At 43.4% G+C, this 20,513-nt stretch overlaps 1 protein-coding gene across 2 annotated transcripts in view; it reads left to right on the forward strand.

Annotated features, from left to right (window-relative positions):
- Positions 1-20,513, forward strand: part of PIK3AP1 (phosphoinositide-3-kinase adaptor protein 1) — a 45,739-nt gene that overhangs the window by 11,950 nt on the left and 13,276 nt on the right. Inside the window, exons 1-7 of one of the 2 annotated variants that reach the window (XM_082308523.1) lie at positions 7,018-7,137; positions 10,338-10,486; positions 11,356-11,500; positions 13,083-13,225; positions 14,377-14,509; positions 15,253-15,449; positions 17,708-17,897. In XM_082308523.1, coding sequence (XP_082164649.1) covers positions 7,119-7,137; positions 10,338-10,486; positions 11,356-11,500; positions 13,083-13,225; positions 14,377-14,509; positions 15,253-15,449; positions 17,708-17,897 — 976 coding nt within the window. In that variant the 5' untranslated portion in view covers positions 7,018-7,118. Of the gene's footprint in view, positions 1-7,017; positions 7,138-10,337; positions 10,487-11,355; positions 11,501-13,082; positions 13,226-14,376; positions 14,510-15,252; positions 15,450-17,707; positions 17,898-20,513 lie in introns of those variants that run through there. The other variant, XM_082308522.1, reaches the window with a different exon arrangement.

Genomic DNA, 20,513 nt, shown 5'->3' on the forward strand with positions numbered 1-20,513 from the left:
CAATCCAGTGTTATCTCGTATGTTACCCTTATACTTGAGATGTCCTGAGGAATGACAAAGCAAATATCATAACCTAGAAGAACAGTCTGTGGCTTTTGTGGATAAATTTGAACACTCTTTCCTTTAGTTCCCACCCTTAAAATTATGTTAACTCACATTGAATACTTTTAAGGGCAACTTTTCACTAGAAACCACAAAAGCCACCAGACAGTAGCAGAGCTGCACACTTTAGCATAGGACAGCGGTGATCTTATCTCACGTGCCTACTACAACAATTCATTGAGATGCAGGTGCTTTGTATTGTACAGAGGCATTGGTAACTATTCCTTTGACAGTAGCAGCTACTGTGTCTGTTGTGCTGTGTTTGTTTCTAGCAGGTAGCACTTCAGTCAGGACTACTCTGTCAGCCTAACACTGAGACTTGCAGGTGAGGCAGTAGTGAAGGGGATGCTATAAACTGGGAACTGCAGCCTCCCTCCCCACAGGTCCATTCAGTCCTGTATGGGAACATGTTCCTACAAGAGGGAGCGCTGTAGTGTGATTTCCTTGCCTGTGGAGTTTGCTGTTGCATGTGGAGGCAGAACAAGACCTGAATGCTGTAGCAGCTCTTCCCTGTGCTGCTTGTTAAATTTCATAAAGCATGGCCATTGAGGAACATTGGATGCAGAACATAATCCTGCTAGGAAGAGGCACGACATGGCCAAGTACTTTATGGGAAAGTTGTGCCACCGCCTTAAAGGATACATCCTGGAAATAAAGCAGCTAAAGAGAGTTCTGCGAGTTAATTTGACATCCCTGGTCATCTTCTTAGAGAAGGATCATGAAGCTATGTCAGATCAATGCCTCTATGAAACTACCTCCTTAATCTTTGGCCTTACAGAAGATGGTGCTTTGGGATCTGTTATATTGCTAGAGAGCTAATACTGTATGTCTGAGGCTCCAGCTTGTGAGCAGACCCCAGTTCATGCAGCTCTAACTTACTGCGATGTTCCTCTAGCTCTGCTGGAGTCTCTTTACTTGTCTGTATGAGATCCTAGATGAGATCCTAGCATTGTATTTTTCTCACCAGCTGATCTCTTCAAGCCCTCATACTGTGCTCCCACGTCCTCACAATGTTCCTGAAGAGTTTCCAGTCCCATGCATGCAATCGCCATTCTCTGCAAGATCCATTTTGGCCCTTAGGAGGTTCTAGAAACTGCAGATTGGATGTGGATGCCTATGCCAAGTTTTTGATATCTGCTTGCATCTTCAGAGTCTGTTTGGATATCAGAAGTACAGTAAAGGAAGCAAGCTGGAGGTAGGAAGGGGCAGGAATTGATGTACAGACCTAAAGGGACAGAGAAATGTGAAGCTGGAGACCATTTGGTGTTTACTTCTGGCTCTCAGTGCTCTGTGGAGGAATATGTTCTGAGTAGTCCTATCTCAGAGAATTACATCCAGCATTTATTTCTGCCAGCTTGTTGGAGTGACCTTGGAGACATGAGGTAGCATGATTATCTGCTGTGCTGCAATCCTCCCTCCCTCCCTTGCTTCCTTTTTCCCCCCTCCTTGAAGGGGAAAAATTAAGTGAATTCTTAAAACTGTATTTTTCTCTGTTATATTGTCTTGAAATAGAAGATATGCTTCTTTGACCCTGCTCTTTGAAGAGGAACGAGTGAGGTGTTAGTCAGCCCTCTGGGTGCAATGAGAATCCGCTTCATTATATGGGAGCTCTGCAGCCTGTCTGGTTCTCACTGCCTGTCAGGGAGAGGAAACTGTGACGCTCTTGCACAGGAGTTAAGGTTGAGAGAACACACTGGTAGCTTGCTCTTCCTTGCAGATGGTTATAAATGACCGATGCTGGAAATGCCAAGACTTCTGAGAGCTGGTTAAAGCAATCAGAGAAACCGTAACTGAGCCCCCAAGTGATACTGAGAGAAAAGCACAAATGTCCTTATCCATCTGTAGCAAATGGGATCAAGCAGTTGAAATAGTCTTCCCAGCTGCAGGATGGATGTGTTGTTTGTCATCAAGGTGCTTCATAAAGTTCAAGTTTATGCACATTAAAAGCAATACTTCACGGCTCATCTTTCATGACAGCATGAGATTCAAGCAGTACTAACGTAGGTGCATACTAGCTTTCTAGACAGAGACATTGAAATGATAACCCGGCACTAGTAAAGTACAGAAACTGGTGTGGTTAGGAAGCATTGGGCTATAATAGACTTCATGCACATCGGAAATACTAATCGTGTTTCTCTGTTGCTTCTAGTTCTGATAATCTCCCCTCAAGTTGCTTTAAGGTAGTGACTAAGCCTAATTCTAAGTATCTGCCAATGTGAACTGCAAGGCTTTAAAACACCTGCTTAAAATAAGAGCCCAGTGACCATCACTGATGGCTTCTTCCAAGTTTGGAACAGCTGAAGTAATTTCTGCAACATCTTTGCAGAAGTGTGTGGTTAAACCAAAGGTGCTTTACGGAGCAGGTCTGAAGAGATGTGTGGGGCAGACTTCAGGTTGTTTCAAAGACCTTTGTTGTGCGCTTGGACAGTTGTTTTGCTTCTAGGGTTGCATTTTGTAGGATTTTCATGGCTATTCATTATTACCACAGAAAACTTTCAACGTGTTTTTCAAAAGTGACTTGAGAATAACAGTGGATCTTGAGTTTCCCAGGGGGAAGTTTCATCAGTGGCATAGGCTGGCCTTAGCATGGACTGCTGCAAAAGAGAGTGGTCTGACTCATTCTCCTCCTTTCATCTGGCCGGATGATCTGGTGTGGCATTGGACTGCAAGGGTGGTATTCCAAGACAGACTATTTGAAGGAGAGGGAGGGCAGGACTGCCCTTCCGGTCCTAATGTGGCCTTAGATCTACAGAAGCCGCTTGTAGAACCATACCTTCAGTCAAACAGTGATCTCCTGGTGGGATGTTTCCAAAGCAGCTAACCAGCTCTCTTAGGTGGAATTCCAGCTTGGTGGGCTTTTCTGTGGACAGTCTTTTCTGTCATGCAAGTGTTATGGATTGTGCTTAAATTGAAGCAAGGAGATACTGCAAGAGGAGAGAGAACTAATCAGCAACTTGGATGTTCGTGTTTCTTGCATGTGCTTGCTCAGGAAGACTTGAATCAGTGACGGATGTAATGTGATTCTTGGCACCCTCAAAAATCAGCAGCCATGCTCACACTTTTTTGGTATGTGTTGTCTCCTCCTGGCACAGATGGTTGAAGTAAACTATTCTGGCCCCTCTTTCTTGAGATTTTGGTCATGTACACAGTGTCTGTTGTCTGGGTGGCCAGAACCCTGCATCTTCCTCAGAAGCTCTTTCCCATCTCTGTCCTGTTCCTCTGCACCCCGGCTAGTTCTTTAGGTTTATATGCTTAATCCTGACACACACAAAATGACCACTAGGCCTGTGAGACCCTCAGGCTGAGAGCTCAAAGAATTATAATGAGTTGGCTTGCAGTTTCTGAACCATAATAGCCAGGCATGCTTTTAGCTTGAGGCAGGCATAGTGTGGTACATGTTTGCTTGAACCTTAGTGAAAGAACAAGCTAAATACACTTTGCATTTGTAGCACACTCTAGACATGGTTAGATAAACTATGTTATCTCTGTGTTACAAGGGGAACTCTGCGTTTCACCCCTGAGCTGGCAGCTACTGTCTTTGCAGTAGGTATGAGTGAAATGTATAAATGTTCCTCCTCATCCTGAAGTTCAGGGACTAGCAGCTTAGCTTACACCCCCGTTGTCAGCTGCTGAAGCAGAGATCCTCGTCCTGCGTCTTGCTGACGCAGCCAAACACGTGCTCTTTTCCACTGGTTCTGCTGCGTGGGCCATAGCCTCTGATGAAAATAAAGACAAGAAGGAGAAAGAGAGCTGTGATGGGTGCAGTTGTATTTTAAACTGCTATAGCTCTTTCTGTTGTGAACATCTGCCCCCAGGCAAACGCACAGTTTTTTTTTCTTTTCTTTTTTTTTTTTTTGTGTAGCTCAGCAGACTCATTAAGCGGGGATAACTCTCTGGAGTGAGGTGTGCATTTGAGCTGAAACAAAGTCTGTTCTGGACAAGTAACAGCACTGTAGGGGCAGTGTTGGTACTCATGCTGTATTAGGTAATGGAAGAAGACATTTCTTCTCTGGGACTGTGCAAGGTCATCTGATGAGGTTTCTAAGAGCAGAATTTGGCACAATCTCAGAACAATATTTTGAGGGGTCTGTATTTGGGGAACGTCTGTTTGTTACCGGGGCTGGAGGAAAACCTGTGCTGAATTCAGACTGTGTGCTTTCCCTGAGGTCTTGCACGTTGCAGCTATGAGTTGCTGTTATCTCAGGTGCATCCAGTTCTTTACATTAAAGGTCCTGCTCTCAGCTCAGGGCTGCTAGTGAATGAACAAGAGCTCTAAGTTTGAAAGAGTTCTGCAGGAGGTCACAAATTGCAATTTCCTCTTTAATCTGTGATAGGATTAGAGTGTTGTCTTGTCATCCTGGGGGAATTGCTGAGCTTCTGTGAAACTTCCCTGTGCTTAGATCTTTTGTGGATGGTGCCTTCATGCAACCTGCAGCATTACAGACCAAGAGCATACCTTCCTGAGCTACTGAGGAAGAGGGGGCTGCAGACCAGTGATCCCAAACTGAACTATAAGAGCCTATCCAATAGTCATCTGCAGTCAAGGCAGAGGAGGCTGAGGGGCATTGCTGGGGCAGACAATGTGTGGTAGGCAGTTTCCCAGCTATTACCTGTGTGGCACTGTATCCTTGACAAGAATTCCAGTGGCATGTTAATCCAGTTCCCATTTCCATCCGTTGCTAATGCAGGAAGGACTTCCCATCTGGGATTCCTACCCCTGCTTCTGCACATAAGGAAATGTCATGTGAGGTGCGATGGTTATATGCATCAGTCTGATCACAGTTGCTTCACAGCTGACTTTGCCTCCTCAGTGCCATTTTTCAGCTGACATTAATAATGAGTGCCAGGAATAATTAAAAACTGTGCCCAGCCCAAGCAGCCAACTGGAAGTTACTGGTGACACTTGTCCCTAAATTGGAATATTCCCACAGAAGGTACCTTTGATCCTGCGGGTTACCTTCCTGTTCTCTGCCAATTCCTCATCTGCTTGAGGTTTTTATTTTACCACTCTCTCCTAGTGTCTGGTATTTTTTCATATTTTTTCTTCTTGCTTTCTCTTCTGTGTCCTGTCCAGTCTTGTGGCTTTTCAGACTTTCCTTTCTTAACCTCACTGTTCTCAGAATTGTGTGCTGAGTTTCCTGTTCCTGCAACCCAAGTATGGTATTTATTGGCCACTTTCTCATCCCTACCTTCCAGTATTTACAGGAGTGACACGGAGTTGCCCTTGGCATTGTAAACAACTCTTGGTGACTCAGCTTTCTCCAAATCCTTTTCGTTTCAAAGATGAAATTAAAAAATAACTTGGAAGCAGCATTTGGGAACATCGAACCAAGAAAAGTGAACAGATTCATGCACTTGGGTTAAATTTTCATGAAGATCATGAAAGGTTCTTGTACTCCACTGCGAAGACATTATTCTCCTTTCAGTCACTCGTCTGTAGTTCTAAAATATAACAAAGGAAACCTGTTCCTTGAAGTTTGGATGAGATGTGCTTTATAGAGGAACTGTGGAGTAATGTATGTTTTTGAGTATTAAGGATATATATTGTCTTAGTAGGTTACAAAGGTAAAAACTGTACCTTCTGGCTTCTCACAGTTTGCTGAAGCACTGATCCTGTCCCGGTTGTGTTCTTCGTAATGATACAGCTTCCCTAAGAGATGAACAAGTGTGTGTGCGCACACTGGCTCAAGCAAAACTTGGCATAGTAAAACACAGCTTGTTTCCTTGATGGAGGATGAGAACTAGTTTATTGTAACTTCCAACTTTACAGAACAAATGAAACATGACAATTTCTTTGTAGAACTGAAAATCTGTCTTTAGGCACTGTGCTTGTAGATGAGCTGCTTGGGGTGAGGGGTTTGGAGAGAAGGGGGAGATGTCCCATACTTTATTTGTTCTGTATGGACAGTTTTACAAAGTCTTACATTTTCCTGTGTTTTTTCTTCTCACCTGTTGCTTTTCTGCATGCTTCTCTCCACTCTGTTGAAAGGGGAAATGTTACTGCAGGATAACCCAGTTTTGAGGGGTTATCACAAGATGTTTTCACTCTTGAGCCTGTATCTCCTTGGTAAAGCAGGGGCTCTGAGGTTAGCATGATGAAAGATAACTTTCCCTGCTTTCCCTGACTACTTTGTCAGTACTCCGCTTCTCGCAAATGCAGCTGAGTTGCTCTGGGAGACTTAATGTCCTTGTTTGCACTTGGAAAAGGAGGCTAGCCAGCTGCAAGCTTCAGGTGATAGCGGGAGCTCTCTTCGAGGGCCTTCCCTCTTGCTCTGAGTGTACTGAGATGAAAGTCCAAGGCCTCGTGAAGGCTAGTTGTCTCAGCTGGTGAGCTCGTCGATGGACGGAGTGGGAAGTGTTCACAGATGCCAGCGAGGGGGTAGTCTGCACATGCAGAACCTATAGGGACAGGCTGTTGCCCAGTTGTGCCATTTACATTAATATCTGGGTGACAGACTGGTCTGGACAGGCTGCTGACTCCTTCTGAGCATTCACGTGTCCTGTGGTGTAAGGGCTGACTTCTGAGAAACCACAGCTGTCGGCTCCATGCCGATAGCCCGCCGGCTTAGCCAGGAGGAAATGGATGACAGAGCGAGCTGTGTGCACTGTACAGCAACAGGTCAAAATAACTGGCTACTTCACTTTAGTTTCTAAAGCTGGTAAATGGCTCGTGAAGTATGTGGCAATGCCTGCGTTTTCCCCGGGCTTTTCCCAGGGGTGAGTTTCTGCAGGGCAGCTGTGCAGGGAGCCTGGCAGGGCAGGCGAGAAGGGGCCGGCATGGGGCTGCTCTCTGTAGCTCAGCTACTGACGCTTCCTGGAGGGGGGCACATTCTTCAAGGGGAAATGTGGTTGGGTTTCTTGGACCGCGTCTCCTCCTCTTGCTGCTAGTCTCACAAGTATTTCACAAACTGTCAAGCGTGGCCTGAGGTAGCCTTCATTTAAAGGGGAACAGAAAGGCCCTCCAGTCAAGGCAGAGCCGTTTATAACCACAAGCTGGTGACCTACAGCAGCTGCTCATGGAGAAGCTCAATTCAGGTATGCACTTAACTTCCTAATGAGTCTGTTGATCTCCTCAGTGAAGGCCTCGCTAGCCTGGGTATCATTACAGTGATATAATTGCTGAATCTGTATATGCAAATGGGTTGTCATTACTCAAGTGTTGTAGTGAGTGGGAAGCCTGATCTAACAACACGTCCCTTTAGAGCACTGATATTATCGAATGTAATGGGACAGTTTCTTCTTCCAATGCTTGCATGTTCACAAGTCAGTAGCACGTGAGTGGAACTTGCAAGATGACCATAGCATCGCTTCATTGCTTATGTGGGAAGTTGGCAATTTGCAATTTCAGAATTTTCTGAATGAAGAAACAGATGAATAATTCACACCGAAAACTCCGAGTGCCTGTTCCGTCAGCTGTTAATCCAATTACTGATTAACGTTGCTTGCTTCTTCCTGTATTACCTAACAGCTCTGTTCTTACATACAACCTCTGGGCAGTCAACTGTTACAAGAATGCGGAAGTGCAAGACAGGATCAGGCAATGCCAGAACCTCTTAAAAGCTCAAGTTATTCTTTATCTGTTAATTTGTTGCTAGTATCAAATAACATCAGTAAAGCAGAGAGACCAGGGGGCTTGTTCTCTCCTTGCTCCCTTCTTATCCTTGCTTACTGTAACTTACTGATGCTGTAGTTGAGACCCACAGCTTTAGGTTTCATTTTCCTCTGAAATGGACCATATGTTGGGCAAGTGAGGTACAAATTACCACACTAATGGTTCCATATTGGGGTGGGGATGATGCCCTGAGTGTCAGGATGCTGGCAAGTGTCAGCTTGTGCATATGTTCCAGGAACGCTTTGCTGTAATTTGGTCATCATTGGCTCTCTCTTATCTGCGGTGAGGTTAGTCTGTCTGGTTTAGTCATATTGGAAACAGAGATTACAGAGACACTGTTCTAGTTGCCTCCTCTCCTCCTCCCCAAAAGACATGGTGTCTTGCTCTGCATATGCCAAACACCCGATGTGATAACTCTCATGTAAGGGAAGGATGTGGGACCAGTGCTTTATTTTCTCCTGTGCAGCTGGGCAGCCTGGCACTCCCAGGTGGGAGCAGTCCACCTTTCCCTAAGATAAGGGTTTCCAAAACTGGGGTCTGGCTCTTGCAACTGATGACTTTGGACAGTATCAATTAAAATATTGAGTTAAGGAGTTTAAAACCTCGGTCTGTTTTCTGTAATATTTAGTACCACTGCCTGAAGATCCCAAAGACCACCTTGAGTACATAGCCTTGTGTCAAAGTTTCTTAGTCAAATCTGCAGATTTGTGTCAGTGCAGTATTAAAATGTATTTGCTAAATTACATGTACCATTCTAGGTTTGTTTAAGAAGTGTTGATGTTGGTGGTGATGCCTTGTTTGAACTTTACAGAGCTGCAGATTTTTGGCGCTACTCTTTCTACAACAAACATTAAAGTAGCAATCTACTTGTACTCATGTGAGTAGGCTTACTTGCCATGTGGAGTGGTTCACATACTTGAAGTTAAGTGTATGTGCACCACTATTTGTGACAAAAATTTCAGCTGAATGATTTGCTAAAATTTTGTGGCTTAAAATCTGTCTCCTGAAAGCAAAGTTGCATTTGTGTAATTCATAAAATCCCATTTAAATGTACAGAAAGTATTAAAAAAAAAAAAGTGCATGACAAAGAATTTCAGATATCCCAAGTTTAAGTCTTTGGTAATAATAATAATAATGAAGTCTAGATTTAAATGCCTGACTGACTGCTAGCTTCACTGTTTGAAACTAGCAGGACATGAACTCCTAATAGAAGCCTGCTTTAATAACTTTGGCTCTCTTGATTTGTGGAAACTTGATATACCCAGAGGCTGGGGGATTCCGAGTAAAACCTGGACTATTGGCAGCTTCACTGTTTGGATGCCACAGGTTAGACAGTGCGGTTGGTCGCTTAGGTCTTACTCATCAGGACTGAGCAATTTAAATAGAACATTTCTTACTTATATAAAAGCTCTGCCAGTCCAAATCTGAGATTTTATCTGGTATATAATTTGTACTGCTCTTTACAGGTGTGTTTTACAGTAAGTAGTAAGTAACAAATACCTTCCAAAATGTTGTCTTAAATCCTTAACTGCTCAACAGTTTTCCAAGGTTTGGAAAATTTTGGCCATGGGAGACAGAGTTTTAAGAATTCATGCTAGTCTTCTGAAAAAGGGAAGTCAGTGGCTTTCACCCCATGTTTTGGGAGACAAGGGAAAAAAGGTGTGAATCGTGAATCAAGAGGTAGAAACTAGATAAGAAAGCACTCTCTACTAAGTAGATACAAAATCATCTGTTGTTTCCTGTCTCTGGTTGGGAAAAGTATTTCCTGGCAGGGGTAAGAGACCTCTAATCTACTTTAATTCTTGCTAGGTTTTTTTGCAGCCAGTGATATCAATTCAGTTTGTTTGCTCTTCCATCAATATCCGTGCTGTTACTGGAATCAGGAGTGAGAACATTGTTTTGTACACACAGATTGTAGGGTTACATGTGTTTATTTCTACTCTTGGATCTGTTTGGATAGAGTACTGTTATTCTTCAATGCAAAGACTCCGGTGCATTTCAGTTTTGCTTTTGTGATACAGGAGCTTATAGTTCTTGCTTGAGGAACAGGATCCCTTCAGACTAATGCCTCATGTTGTATTTTGTCAACACAATAATGAACTTGGGAGTTGGTGCAAGTATGAGCAACATAATCAGGATCCAGAAAACTAAAGATACTACTGAAATGAAAGAAAAGTTGGTTTTCTTCATTTACTTTAGAAGGGGAAGACTAAAGGCTGCTGCCCATCCTGCAGTGTACTCAGAGTGCAGCTGTAGTCTGATGAGTCCAGTTGCTGATCATTGTTATGTTAGACATTGACATACTAATTTTCCTATCTAACATGAGAAGGGACTTGTTCTCAGCAGAGTGGCATTGCTGTTTGTTTTGTAAGCATGTTTAGTGCTACCCCAGCACTTTTGTGTCTTTGTGAATGTTCCCCAGCCATCCTCTTAAGGGAAAAAAAAAGAGGAAGCTGTGTAGTTTCCCTTTCTTCAACTAGATTCCCTTTTCTGAGCATTACATTGAGAACAATAGCAAGTTCCACCCCACCACCTCCCTGGCTGTTTCTCAGGATGGATGTGTATGATATACATTTTCAGCAAAGGGGAGTGATGTAACAGGACTCTGTATGCTTTATTTTAGACTCAGGCTGTGACTCTGTGACTGATACAGAAACAGAAGACGAGAAGAACCCAGTTTACTGCCACAGACTTGCCATGAGTGAAGAACATGGATCATCCAAGAGCACTGGGGACCATCCGGTGGTGCAGCCTGACCGCATACGGTGTGGGGTACTGTATGTCCACTCCTTGGGCTATGGTGCAATCCTGTGGGCTGGCGCAATCCATTACGCTGCTCTGTCATGGACAGCTTTACAGGCCTGGGAATTAGTCCCTAATTCCTTTTCTGTCACCTTCCCTCTCAGCCACCTGTCCTCAGTGTCTCTGTTTTGTGAGCTCAGTTCCCTAGACCCAGAAGTAGCTTGGTAACATGCAGTGCCCAGTGTTGTCTAGGCTGCAATGTCACTTATTGACAGATAGTCTCATTAATATAGCTGCTTGTCTTGTGTGCTGTGAGGCGGGTTCACACTCTTGACTTCCCACCTTCCATTCTGCTGAGATTTAGGGGTGGCATGTGGAGTAAGGTGATTGTAATGAACCAATTAACTCCACAGCCTGGATGTAATCTGGTAGGACAATTTTGACGCATGTCCTGCAATTGACTCCAAAGAGCTTGGATCATGGCTTCCTGTCTGAAAAACAGCATTCCTTAGTATAGCATCCCCTCAGATGGAAAAAGTCTAAGTTTCTTCCTTTGTTTCTGTTTAGAACGGAGCTGTGCTGCTTGAGGGAAGAGACTGATAGAGTTGAAACTAAATCATTTTATAAATCTAGCTTTAATCAGTTCGTAAACCTAGCTGATAAATCTGGAATTTTATCAGCTTGATGCATGTATTTATGCTGGTGCAAGCTGTGACAGAAGCCACCTGCCCAGTTACTCCATGACTGGAAGATGCTCCTGAAAACCATTCAGGACTGTGAAAATGACAGATGATAATTTGCATGTTAGTTGCAATGACAACAAAATCCCTAGCAAAGGGACTCAACAAAGTAAGTGTTCTATGTTGTGAACCTGCATGTTGTAATGCCTTTTCTCTTAGGTGCGGACAACAGTTTATATTATCATGAAATGTAAACTAGATGGCGAAGTGAAAACTGAAGTTGAATTCTCTCCAGAGAATGCGTCATCTGTGCGTGTGCTGGCTGAGATGGAGAATGAGTACACAATCTCTGTGGAGGCTCCAGGTAAGCTGGGCTGAGATTTTTGCCCCCTTCTTCCCCTATTGCTTCCTTTCTATCTCAATCTGCCTGTCCTGAAAAGTGCCAGAGGGATAAGGGTAAAGGTTTCAACGCAAGAAAACTTGAGGCCAGGAAATCTTGAACTTGCATTCTCATCTGTGATACTTTTGTGATGAGGAGCTGAGATAGACTGCTGCTTGGGGGCTCTGTTTTGCTCTCAGCAGCGGCAGGGTTGCAGTGTGGAAACACCTTACTGGGAGTTCTGAGAGCAGATTGCAGCTTGTAAAGCACTTTGAACTTGACTGCGTGTTATAACTACCGCTACATGAGCATTGGCAGGGCACCAAGAGAAGGTAAGTGCCAGTAAATAATTGCATGACTGTAACAGCATGTGCTTAATGTGTGAAGATCTCTCTGTGATCAGAGATGAAACTATTTATCCTGGTTTGCCTTTTAATTTAGGTATGTTCTGTCACTCTAGATATTTACATTTACAAAACTGTAGGTTGTCTAAACTTTAGGTTCATTAAACTTTAGGGGCAAAATTTTAGAGCCTTTACAGATTGGTAGTAGTTTCCCAGCATGATTTTATTTAATCTATTTTAGTCTGTCCTCTTGAAGAGTCATTGTGCCAGCTCTGAGAATAGAGACTAATAGTCATTATAGCAACTCCCATGAAGTCAGTGAGGTGAATTGATTTAAAGAAGGTGACGTCACCCACATAAAAATGTTCAACTTAATCTGTCTTAAATCAAGACTTATAATTTAAACATGGACCTGGAAACTAACTTGCACTTTGAATTATAAACATGACCTTCACATTGATGGAGTGTACAACTATGTAAGCTCTGCAGTTTCTAACAGTAAGAGAATTATATTTTTAATTCCTTTCACACGTGACTGTAACTATTTCATCATTTCCTGAGTTGTTAACAGCCAAGCATATATACAGGGAAAGATTCATTTCAGTGGGATTCAAAATATTTGTGTTTCAAAGAGAAAGTTCAGACCTATGAGTGCACACTGGACAAAACATCTAGAAGCTCCCCAGGTGCAGGTAGGAGATAAATTCTGTGCAAGGGTAAAGTTGCAAAGCTGGAATTCTTTTAAGTTGATTTCATTCAGAGACTAGCGAGGCTGACAGAGGTTGCAAAATCCCTAGTGACTTTTCTGGTTTCTCTCCCCTTCTTCCCCAGCTCTCATATTTGGTGGCACCATTTAGAGACTGCTCCAGAGAAAGCCGGGGTGGAGAGATGTGAGGCTTTCTAGTTTGCGGTGATGTACTGTTAACATTAGCGATCCAGACTACTGTTAGCAGAGGACCTAGCAGGTCACAGGTGATGTGCTAACACAGGTGATGTGCATTGACATAGCTATGAAGAAAGTAGTTCTGAAGTAATTTCCTACCTAATGTTCAGACCAACATCATCTCCTTTTTTTCATGACTCTTCATGTATTCAATACAACAGAAACTGTGTTGGTATCCAGCTGGCAATATCTCCAAACTCCTCCTATCCTCAGCGTATTTGATGCAGACTTATTCTCATTGTTTGTTCTTAATGGTGATTTCTTCTCTTTCTTTTCAAAGATTTAACCTCTGGGACAGTGCCTCTGCAGATATATTCAGGGGACTTGATGGTGGGAGAAACAAGTGTCACCTATCATACCGACATGGAGGAAATCAGCAGTCTGTTGGCTAATGCAGCCAACCCCGTACAGTTCATGTGCCAGGTAGTGACTCTAGCAGACAGCTGCTTTGGAAACCAGTTCTTTCAGAGGCTGGACAAGTGGACATAAGCAAAAGTGCTTGCCATGAAGTAGCTCTTCTGAAATGAAGAAATGCAAGGTGGTTTAGGGATTTTCATATAACCTTAACATCCCCTTTTAGTGAAAGCATGGGTGTTTTTTCTGTCTCTGGAGCAAATAGCTGGCTAAGGTGACTCAGGCTATCCAACTAACAAAAAAATGCAGTAAATCAACACTCACATTTAGACTTTGATGACTTGAAAAGATTGGGATAACAGAACTTGATATGACAGAAAGTACCGTAAAGAAATAAATTGTTTGGAAATTTGTACCTAAGGGTTCTTGGAAAATGTGTGAAAAGGTAGCAAAGATTCATACTAACTGAATGGAGTAGAGTAATGTAAAATGATTTGTTTATTCTTAGCACTTAATTCTTTAAAGCCACTCCTCAGTCCTTGTATCATATTTTGCACAGTTTGGGTACCTGAACCCTATTAGAGGGGTAAAGCTTCCACAAGCAGGTTCTCCAGATGTGTTGTCTTTGCTGCCTGCCTGCATGTCCCTGATCAGCCACGTAGCAGAAGCCTACAGAGTGGTGGTGTTAGTCACCAGCATACCTGGGGCAGAGGAGACTGTCTTTCCCTTTCTTTTTAGTTCAAGTTGTGGAGCAGTTGGTACTGGGCTGTGCCTCTACTTGGGGATTAGGCATGCTTCCCAGTCTTTGGCTAAGAACCAGTCCAAAAGCCAAACCCAGAGTGTACACCAGAGCAATTCAAAATGGACTAGTTCATGCTTAGAGCAGAAGTGACACTTCATTTGAACAGTTTCAGAAGTAAGATTATACCTGTCAAGGAAGTAGGAAGTAGTAGTTTTCTGCACTTCCAGTTGCATGAGTGACTTTCTCATTGTGCTCTTTTCTTGTTGTGGAGTGTTAAGTTCTCATCTGCTCAGATTAATGATACTCTGTTTCTGGACCAGGAAGCTATTCATGTTCTTTGCTTGACCTGAACATTGTTACCTTCAGTGTTTATGCCTACTGTTTTCTGATATGTGCTAAATAAAGAAACACCTTATAAATCTCACCTTAACCGAATCTCCAAACTCCCCAAACAAAATCACTTTCTATTTATCTTTAGGCCTTTAAAATCGTGCCATACAGCATAGAAGCACTGGATAAACTGTTGACTGAGTCACTCAAGAAGAACATTCCTGCCAGTGGCTTACACCTGTTTGGAATCAACCAGCTGGAAGAAGAAGATATGACAACAAGTAAGTTGGAAGATTTTTGTTTTCTTTTTGAACTTCATCTGTATCAGTTGTTTTTCCTTGGAGTGCCTTAACACTGCCATGTGTGGTACCTGCACGGGCTGTCTCAAAAATCTTGGATCTCAGCCAGGAAGCTAAATTCCTGATGATGCCTATAGAAGGGGGATTGCCATTTGGTTTTGGTGACCCTTTTTTTATTACATGCACCAGTCCAACTTCCTTGCGCTGCAACAGATGCAGCTATATAGACAGCTTCAAACACAACCAAAGTGAAAAGACAATGCTCCCCAAAATATCTCCCATCTTTTCTCCCTTGTACTTCTCCCAGCCCCATGTGGCATTTCTCCCCAGCTCAGTCTTTTTCCCCCAACCCCATGACTCTGCTCTAAGGTGCACAGTGGGCACTCAGCAGTTGGATTGGTGTGGCACTGTGACATGGTTGCCTTACAGAGCTGGATCCTACTGGAATGATGATCTAAGAGGTCTTGGCAAACCTGTGATCCTACATACATTAAGCTATTACAGTGCCATATTCCCCACTAAAGGTCATAGGACTTAAGCCTGGAGATGTGCTAGATACCTCAGTTAATTTGTGCAGAGTTAGCTCCATTTTTAAACTATATATACTTTTCAGGGCTTTCACACCTCTTTCGGTCTATGTGTTTGCTAGGAATTTTGTTTCTCACCTATTCGCTCTGTAGCTGCTAGAGAGAAACTTAGATTCTAACAGCCTCCTGTTCTGACAGATCAGAGAGATGAGGAGTTGCCAACACTGCTTCACTTTTCTGCAAGATACGGGCTGAAGAACCTCACTGCCTTGCTGCTTACATGCCCTGGAGCACTGCAGGCCTACAGTGTAGCCAACAAATATGGCCATTATCCAAACACCATAGCAGAAAAGCACGGCTTTAAGGATCTCCGCCAATTCATTGATGAATATGTGGTAAGAGGAAGCAGCAGTCCTTCTGCATTGTCCCACTGCAGGTGTGGGCAGTGGCACCAAGCTTGGCACTTAGTGTTGTGGGAGCAGGAGTGGTGGGGTAATAAAGGGTGCAGTGTGGTGTGGTAGGGTGTAGAAGATGGACATCCAGCCACGCTGAAAGCTTCCAGGCTGGAGGGTTGGGTGCATCTCTGGAGCTGGGGAAGTTCTTGGGGCTTTTGCACAGAGCAAATAAGACAGAAGCAGAGACTTTCATGTTGGGTTTCCTTATCATCCATGCATCTAATGAAGTTTCTGCAGGGATGTGGTTGGTGCCTGGTGTACTCTTCTAACCTCTGATCTTGGGAAAACTACAGGCCCTTCATCCCACTTAGTAATACGGGAACACAATATGTTTGGAAAGGTACAATCTGAGGTGCTCTCTGATTAGTCATAGTACAGTCTGGATTGCTTATTAGCTCATTCACAGGTGATCTGTGTAGTCTGCCTTCTCCACTTGAACTCCACTTCTTCCTGCATTAGGATAGCTGTCCATTCCCTACTTGTTCTCTCTGGGAGCCCAGTTCACAATTCAGTTCTCTTTGAGCTAACCCCATCCCCAGAAAACAGCACTCTGACTTTTCCAGATTATGACGTGGACCTGACTCCAGCTGCACCAGGAAATTGTTTCTGTGGGGCCCTTCAGTGTGCATGGGGTTTATCCTTTCTTTTACATTTGAGTTGTTTCCAACCTGTATGCTTCAAAATAACAAGCAGCTCCTTGACTTAGATCACGTGAATTCTTGAGCAGATTTTATTTGCCTTTGCCTTCAGTTGAAAAGTTGTGCGTCATTGTCCCTAGCAATGGTCTGAATGGTGGGTGATAGATCTGCCAGCCTTAGAGTGGTTTTGCCAGCCAATTACAGTAGTGTTTAAGCCCTATTTAGGAGGCATGGGTGGTTCTTAGACTTGGGGCTTGCTTCTTGACATAAGCATGAATTTATTGTTATACATTAGAGCTAAATAAAGGTCATTCCCTGTTCTGAGATCAGGAGGGTTGCAGAAACTGTAAATTGTGTGATTAAAATCTTTGCACTGGGGTAAGTAAGAGATACTTAGGAAGTCCTTTCAACCTTTTATTACAGTACTGTGCTCCTCCCATGTCCTCCTCTCCACCAGCACAGTGACAGAGCTGCATTAAGAGTAGGCCCTGGTTACTGACCATCAAGCTATTGGTGCAGCTTAGTACCAGAGCACACGAATGATTTGCACCAGTGTGTCAACTGCAAGGTAGTGACTAGAAGCACTACTAGTATGGGTATCCAAAAATCCCAGTAAACCCCTTTACTCACCTAATTTTCTCTCTGGCAAAATTTCCTCTGCATCTCCCCAAAGCATTTCATGAGCTACCTACATTTTGACTGTGGAGGGAAGCATGTGTAGACAGTTTTGACATATGTGCCCTGTGGACTGAAGTCCCATGAGGTAGCAGTTGTGGATGGAAGAATATCTTGTAGTACTGCAACCAGTTAAGATGGCTGTGCTTGTGACATAGTTGGAACTTGGGGAGGAGGCTGGGATGAAGCTTTACATTTTGCTGCCTTGCGTGGCTTGGTGAAGATCTGCGCTGCCCTCCCCCCCGTCCCCCCACCCCGTGTTGCAAATATGTGAGAAAGGGTTCTGCTGTCCTGTGAATCGGAAGTTGCCTGTGTTACATGAACAGCTGCCTGCTGTGAGGTTTCCTGTTAATCTCACAGAAAAGGGTCTGTGTACTCCCACTCTGGGTGTTACGTGCTACTGCTAATGCCAAGAAACTGAAACTGAATCTACACCAAAGCTAAAACTTTGCTTTCTTGTAAGTGCTCTGTGTGTGGCAAGCTTTCCTCCTTATGGTCAGCTATGCTTACCGCAAAATAGCCTTTGACAAGCATTTGTATTTTTAGAATGAGCTTTGCTTATGTTCTCAGAGTTTGCGGACATCAGGTAGGACATGAAATCGAGGGGGTGAGAGGCTGTAATGGATGTTCAGAATGTGTCAGCTCCAACTTGTTTCACCTTCCTCACCTATTACTACAACATAGATCTTGAAGACTGGGCCCAGACAGCTGTAGTGGGGATTTAAGTCCTTTGAGAAGCCTTAGTCTTTGGGAATGGGCTGCTTTTAGAAGGTTTTTTTCCATCAGTGATGGGAAAGTGAAATTTCTTTTGCTTGCTTTGATTCTCCAGATTCTTTATTTAAATGAAACTTGGTAATTTTTTTTCTTGCCCTCCTTCCTCTCCAGGAAACTGCAGATATGCTGAAGAGCCACATTAAGGAAGAGCTGATGCAAGGCGAGGAAGATGAGTCTGTTTATGAGTCCATGGCTCATCTGTCCACTGATCTGTTAATGAAATGTTCCTTGAATCCTGGCTCCGATGAAGAGCTTTATGAATCCATGGCTGGATTTGTCCCTGGTGCCCCAGAAGATCTTTGTATGTATATTCATAGAATCACAGAATCGTAGGATGGTTTGGGTTGGAAGGGACCTCTGAAGGTCATCTAGTCCAACTCCCCTGCAATGAGCAGAGACATCTTCAACTAGATCAAGTTGCTCAGAGCCCCTGTCCAAGAGGCCTAAGCTGATCTGTCTCTCTTATACATAGTAGCACCTCAGTTGAGTTTCAGAGTAAGGGCTGGTTATAGCTTTTCTGCTCTCACCGCAAGGAAACCATACTCCAGTTCTGATGTTGGCTGGCTGATAAAATTGCTCTAAACCTTTCTTTGATTGCCAGTGTGCAAGATCAAGAGCTGTTTCCTCAGTGCTTTGAGGACTCCCTGAACCCTGAGCAAGTGAATTAGCATTTGGAAGAGACCAAATATTCTACCATGTCCTCCTTCTCTCTCCTGAGATCCAGGGAGGTAGGGACACTCTGACTTACAGACGCTGGTGGAAAAGAACACTATGTAAGCTGTGATTTTACAGAAAACTGAGAAACTGAAAAACAAGAGCTGAGCTTCTACCTCAACAGCTTGAGAACAAAAGAAAGCGAACATCTCGAAATATGTGTACTGAAAAGATTATAATTGAAAAATCATTATTCTAATCCACTTGGTTTATTCCTAAAAATATAGAGCTAATTCTGATAAATATGCAGATGTTTAACTTTTTACCATTCCATTAATATTCAGTGAGGCTGACTGCAAATATCAAGTTAAGTACCTATGTTAAGCAATTGTAAATTTGCTGTTCTTACTTATCTGCCTATTTGGTCCAGCTTCATCCCACTGATATATTTTATGATTCCCATGATGAGCAGAGAATCTAGCTTATTATAGTTTAAGTACCTGCATAAGGACTTCTAGTATTTCTGCAGTTTTAAGTGTAAGTGTGCTGCCTCAGGGGAAAAGCTTTCTGACTGAAACACATTTGCTTATAGACTATATCTGTCCTGGGTTGGTTTTCTCCTCTTTTAGATTAAATGATGTTATAAAAGACATTTTTGTTGATTGTGCAGTGCAGAAGACTTGGTTGGTTCTCTGCCTGAAATCATAAACTCTTCCCTGCATAGTTTTGTTTGGCTGCTGCAGGGATGGTTTTGCTACCAAAACCAGGATTATTCTGCCTTCAGCTGGAGATAAGCAGTAAGGCCGGTTGGACTCCTAAGGAACAAAGCTGCTGTTGTTTGCAGTAATGGGAGTGAGAGTTTCTAGATGTTTGGAAGCTCTGCCTGCAATCAGTGCACCTCTGAATGGAGTTGATTGACTCAGTCTGTGGAGAGGGAAAAAAAAAACATGCTTAAAACCACTAAGCCCAACTTGTCTTCTTCCACCCCTGAAATGTCCAGATCTCCCAGAAACTATGCAGGGGATATTCCTTTCTTTCATGGATGCAAAGCAAGCTCCCTGTAATTTACCACTTTTGAACTGGACTCTGAAAAGCCTCTCTGAAAATATTCTCGTATTGGTTCAGATTTAGATCAGAATTGCTTTCTGTGAAGAAAACCATTTGCCAGCCCTGCAGACTGTTGGTGGAAGAACTAATTGTATTAAGCAGCTTGTTTCTTCTTCCCTCTGAAGTTCACCACCTCCCTCAGTTGCTTGTGTGTGTGTCCCCTTGCCTGTTTCTGTCAAACAAGCCACATTAAGTTAAACAGTTCAAGTACACAGGCTTTCCTGACCTCTCTTACTCTGATTGACAGATCTCAGGAGGGAGTTTGGCTGGTGTTTTGGATGAATACGTGAAACAGAGCCTGCTTGGCTGACAGGCATGGAGATGGAGAGCTAGGAAAGATTGCCATGGGATGGGAAAGGTTGTGCATATGAAGCCTAAGTCAGGCTGCTTTCCTTAAGCCTCCTCAGTGGCAAAGGCCCAGCAGGCATATGTCCTTTAGGGGAAGCTTCTGCAAGCACAGCCACATCAGCAGGGTGGCAGAGGTCTCTGGGATCAGCACCAGAAAGTTCTCCTGGTGTGCAAATGTGCTGCAGGCTCTGCAGGGCTAGTAGGACTAGAAAGGTAAAAACCCAAGCTGTCCCTAAAGTAGGTACTTAGGATTCCTTTACTGAAAAGCAGAGCTGAATGTGTCTGCATTTTAAAATGTTTTCCTCATTGGTGAGATGCTGTATATGGCTTATCTGTAATACCTCATCAAAGAATGTGAGTGTGTTTCCTGCTTCTTCTGGAGTTCTAGTGCATTGCTCCTGCACACAAATCTGTTACCTTCCACTCAGGAGTCTTTTACTGAAAATCTCTGTTTTTCTTATGTAGTCTGTTAGTCTTTGCCTGAAGAATATTTACAGCTTGTCTGAACAGTGCTTAAAATCTAGCTGTATTGCAGCAGGTGAGGTTAAATTGGCACAGTGCTCGACACTTAGGTTGGCTCTCTCAAAGTGAAGGTGTTTCAATATTATTTAGAATACCAGCACACAGGCAAACCCTCACTGAAATTAGTGGGAGTGCTGGCTGGTTTAGCACTGCCATCACAAATAAGGACTTAAAGCTTTTGTACTGACTTAAAGGTTTGTGAGGATGAGAAACTGCCTAGGAAATCTTAAATCAGCTTCTACTGAGGTACTTTCTCCAGGTCAGAGTAGCCCTTACGTGAGTAGTT

Source organism: Platalea leucorodia (genome assembly GCF_965183815.1).
Source record: "Platalea leucorodia genome assembly, chromosome: 4".
Lineage (NCBI taxonomy): Eukaryota > Metazoa > Chordata > Aves > Pelecaniformes > Threskiornithidae > Platalea > Platalea leucorodia.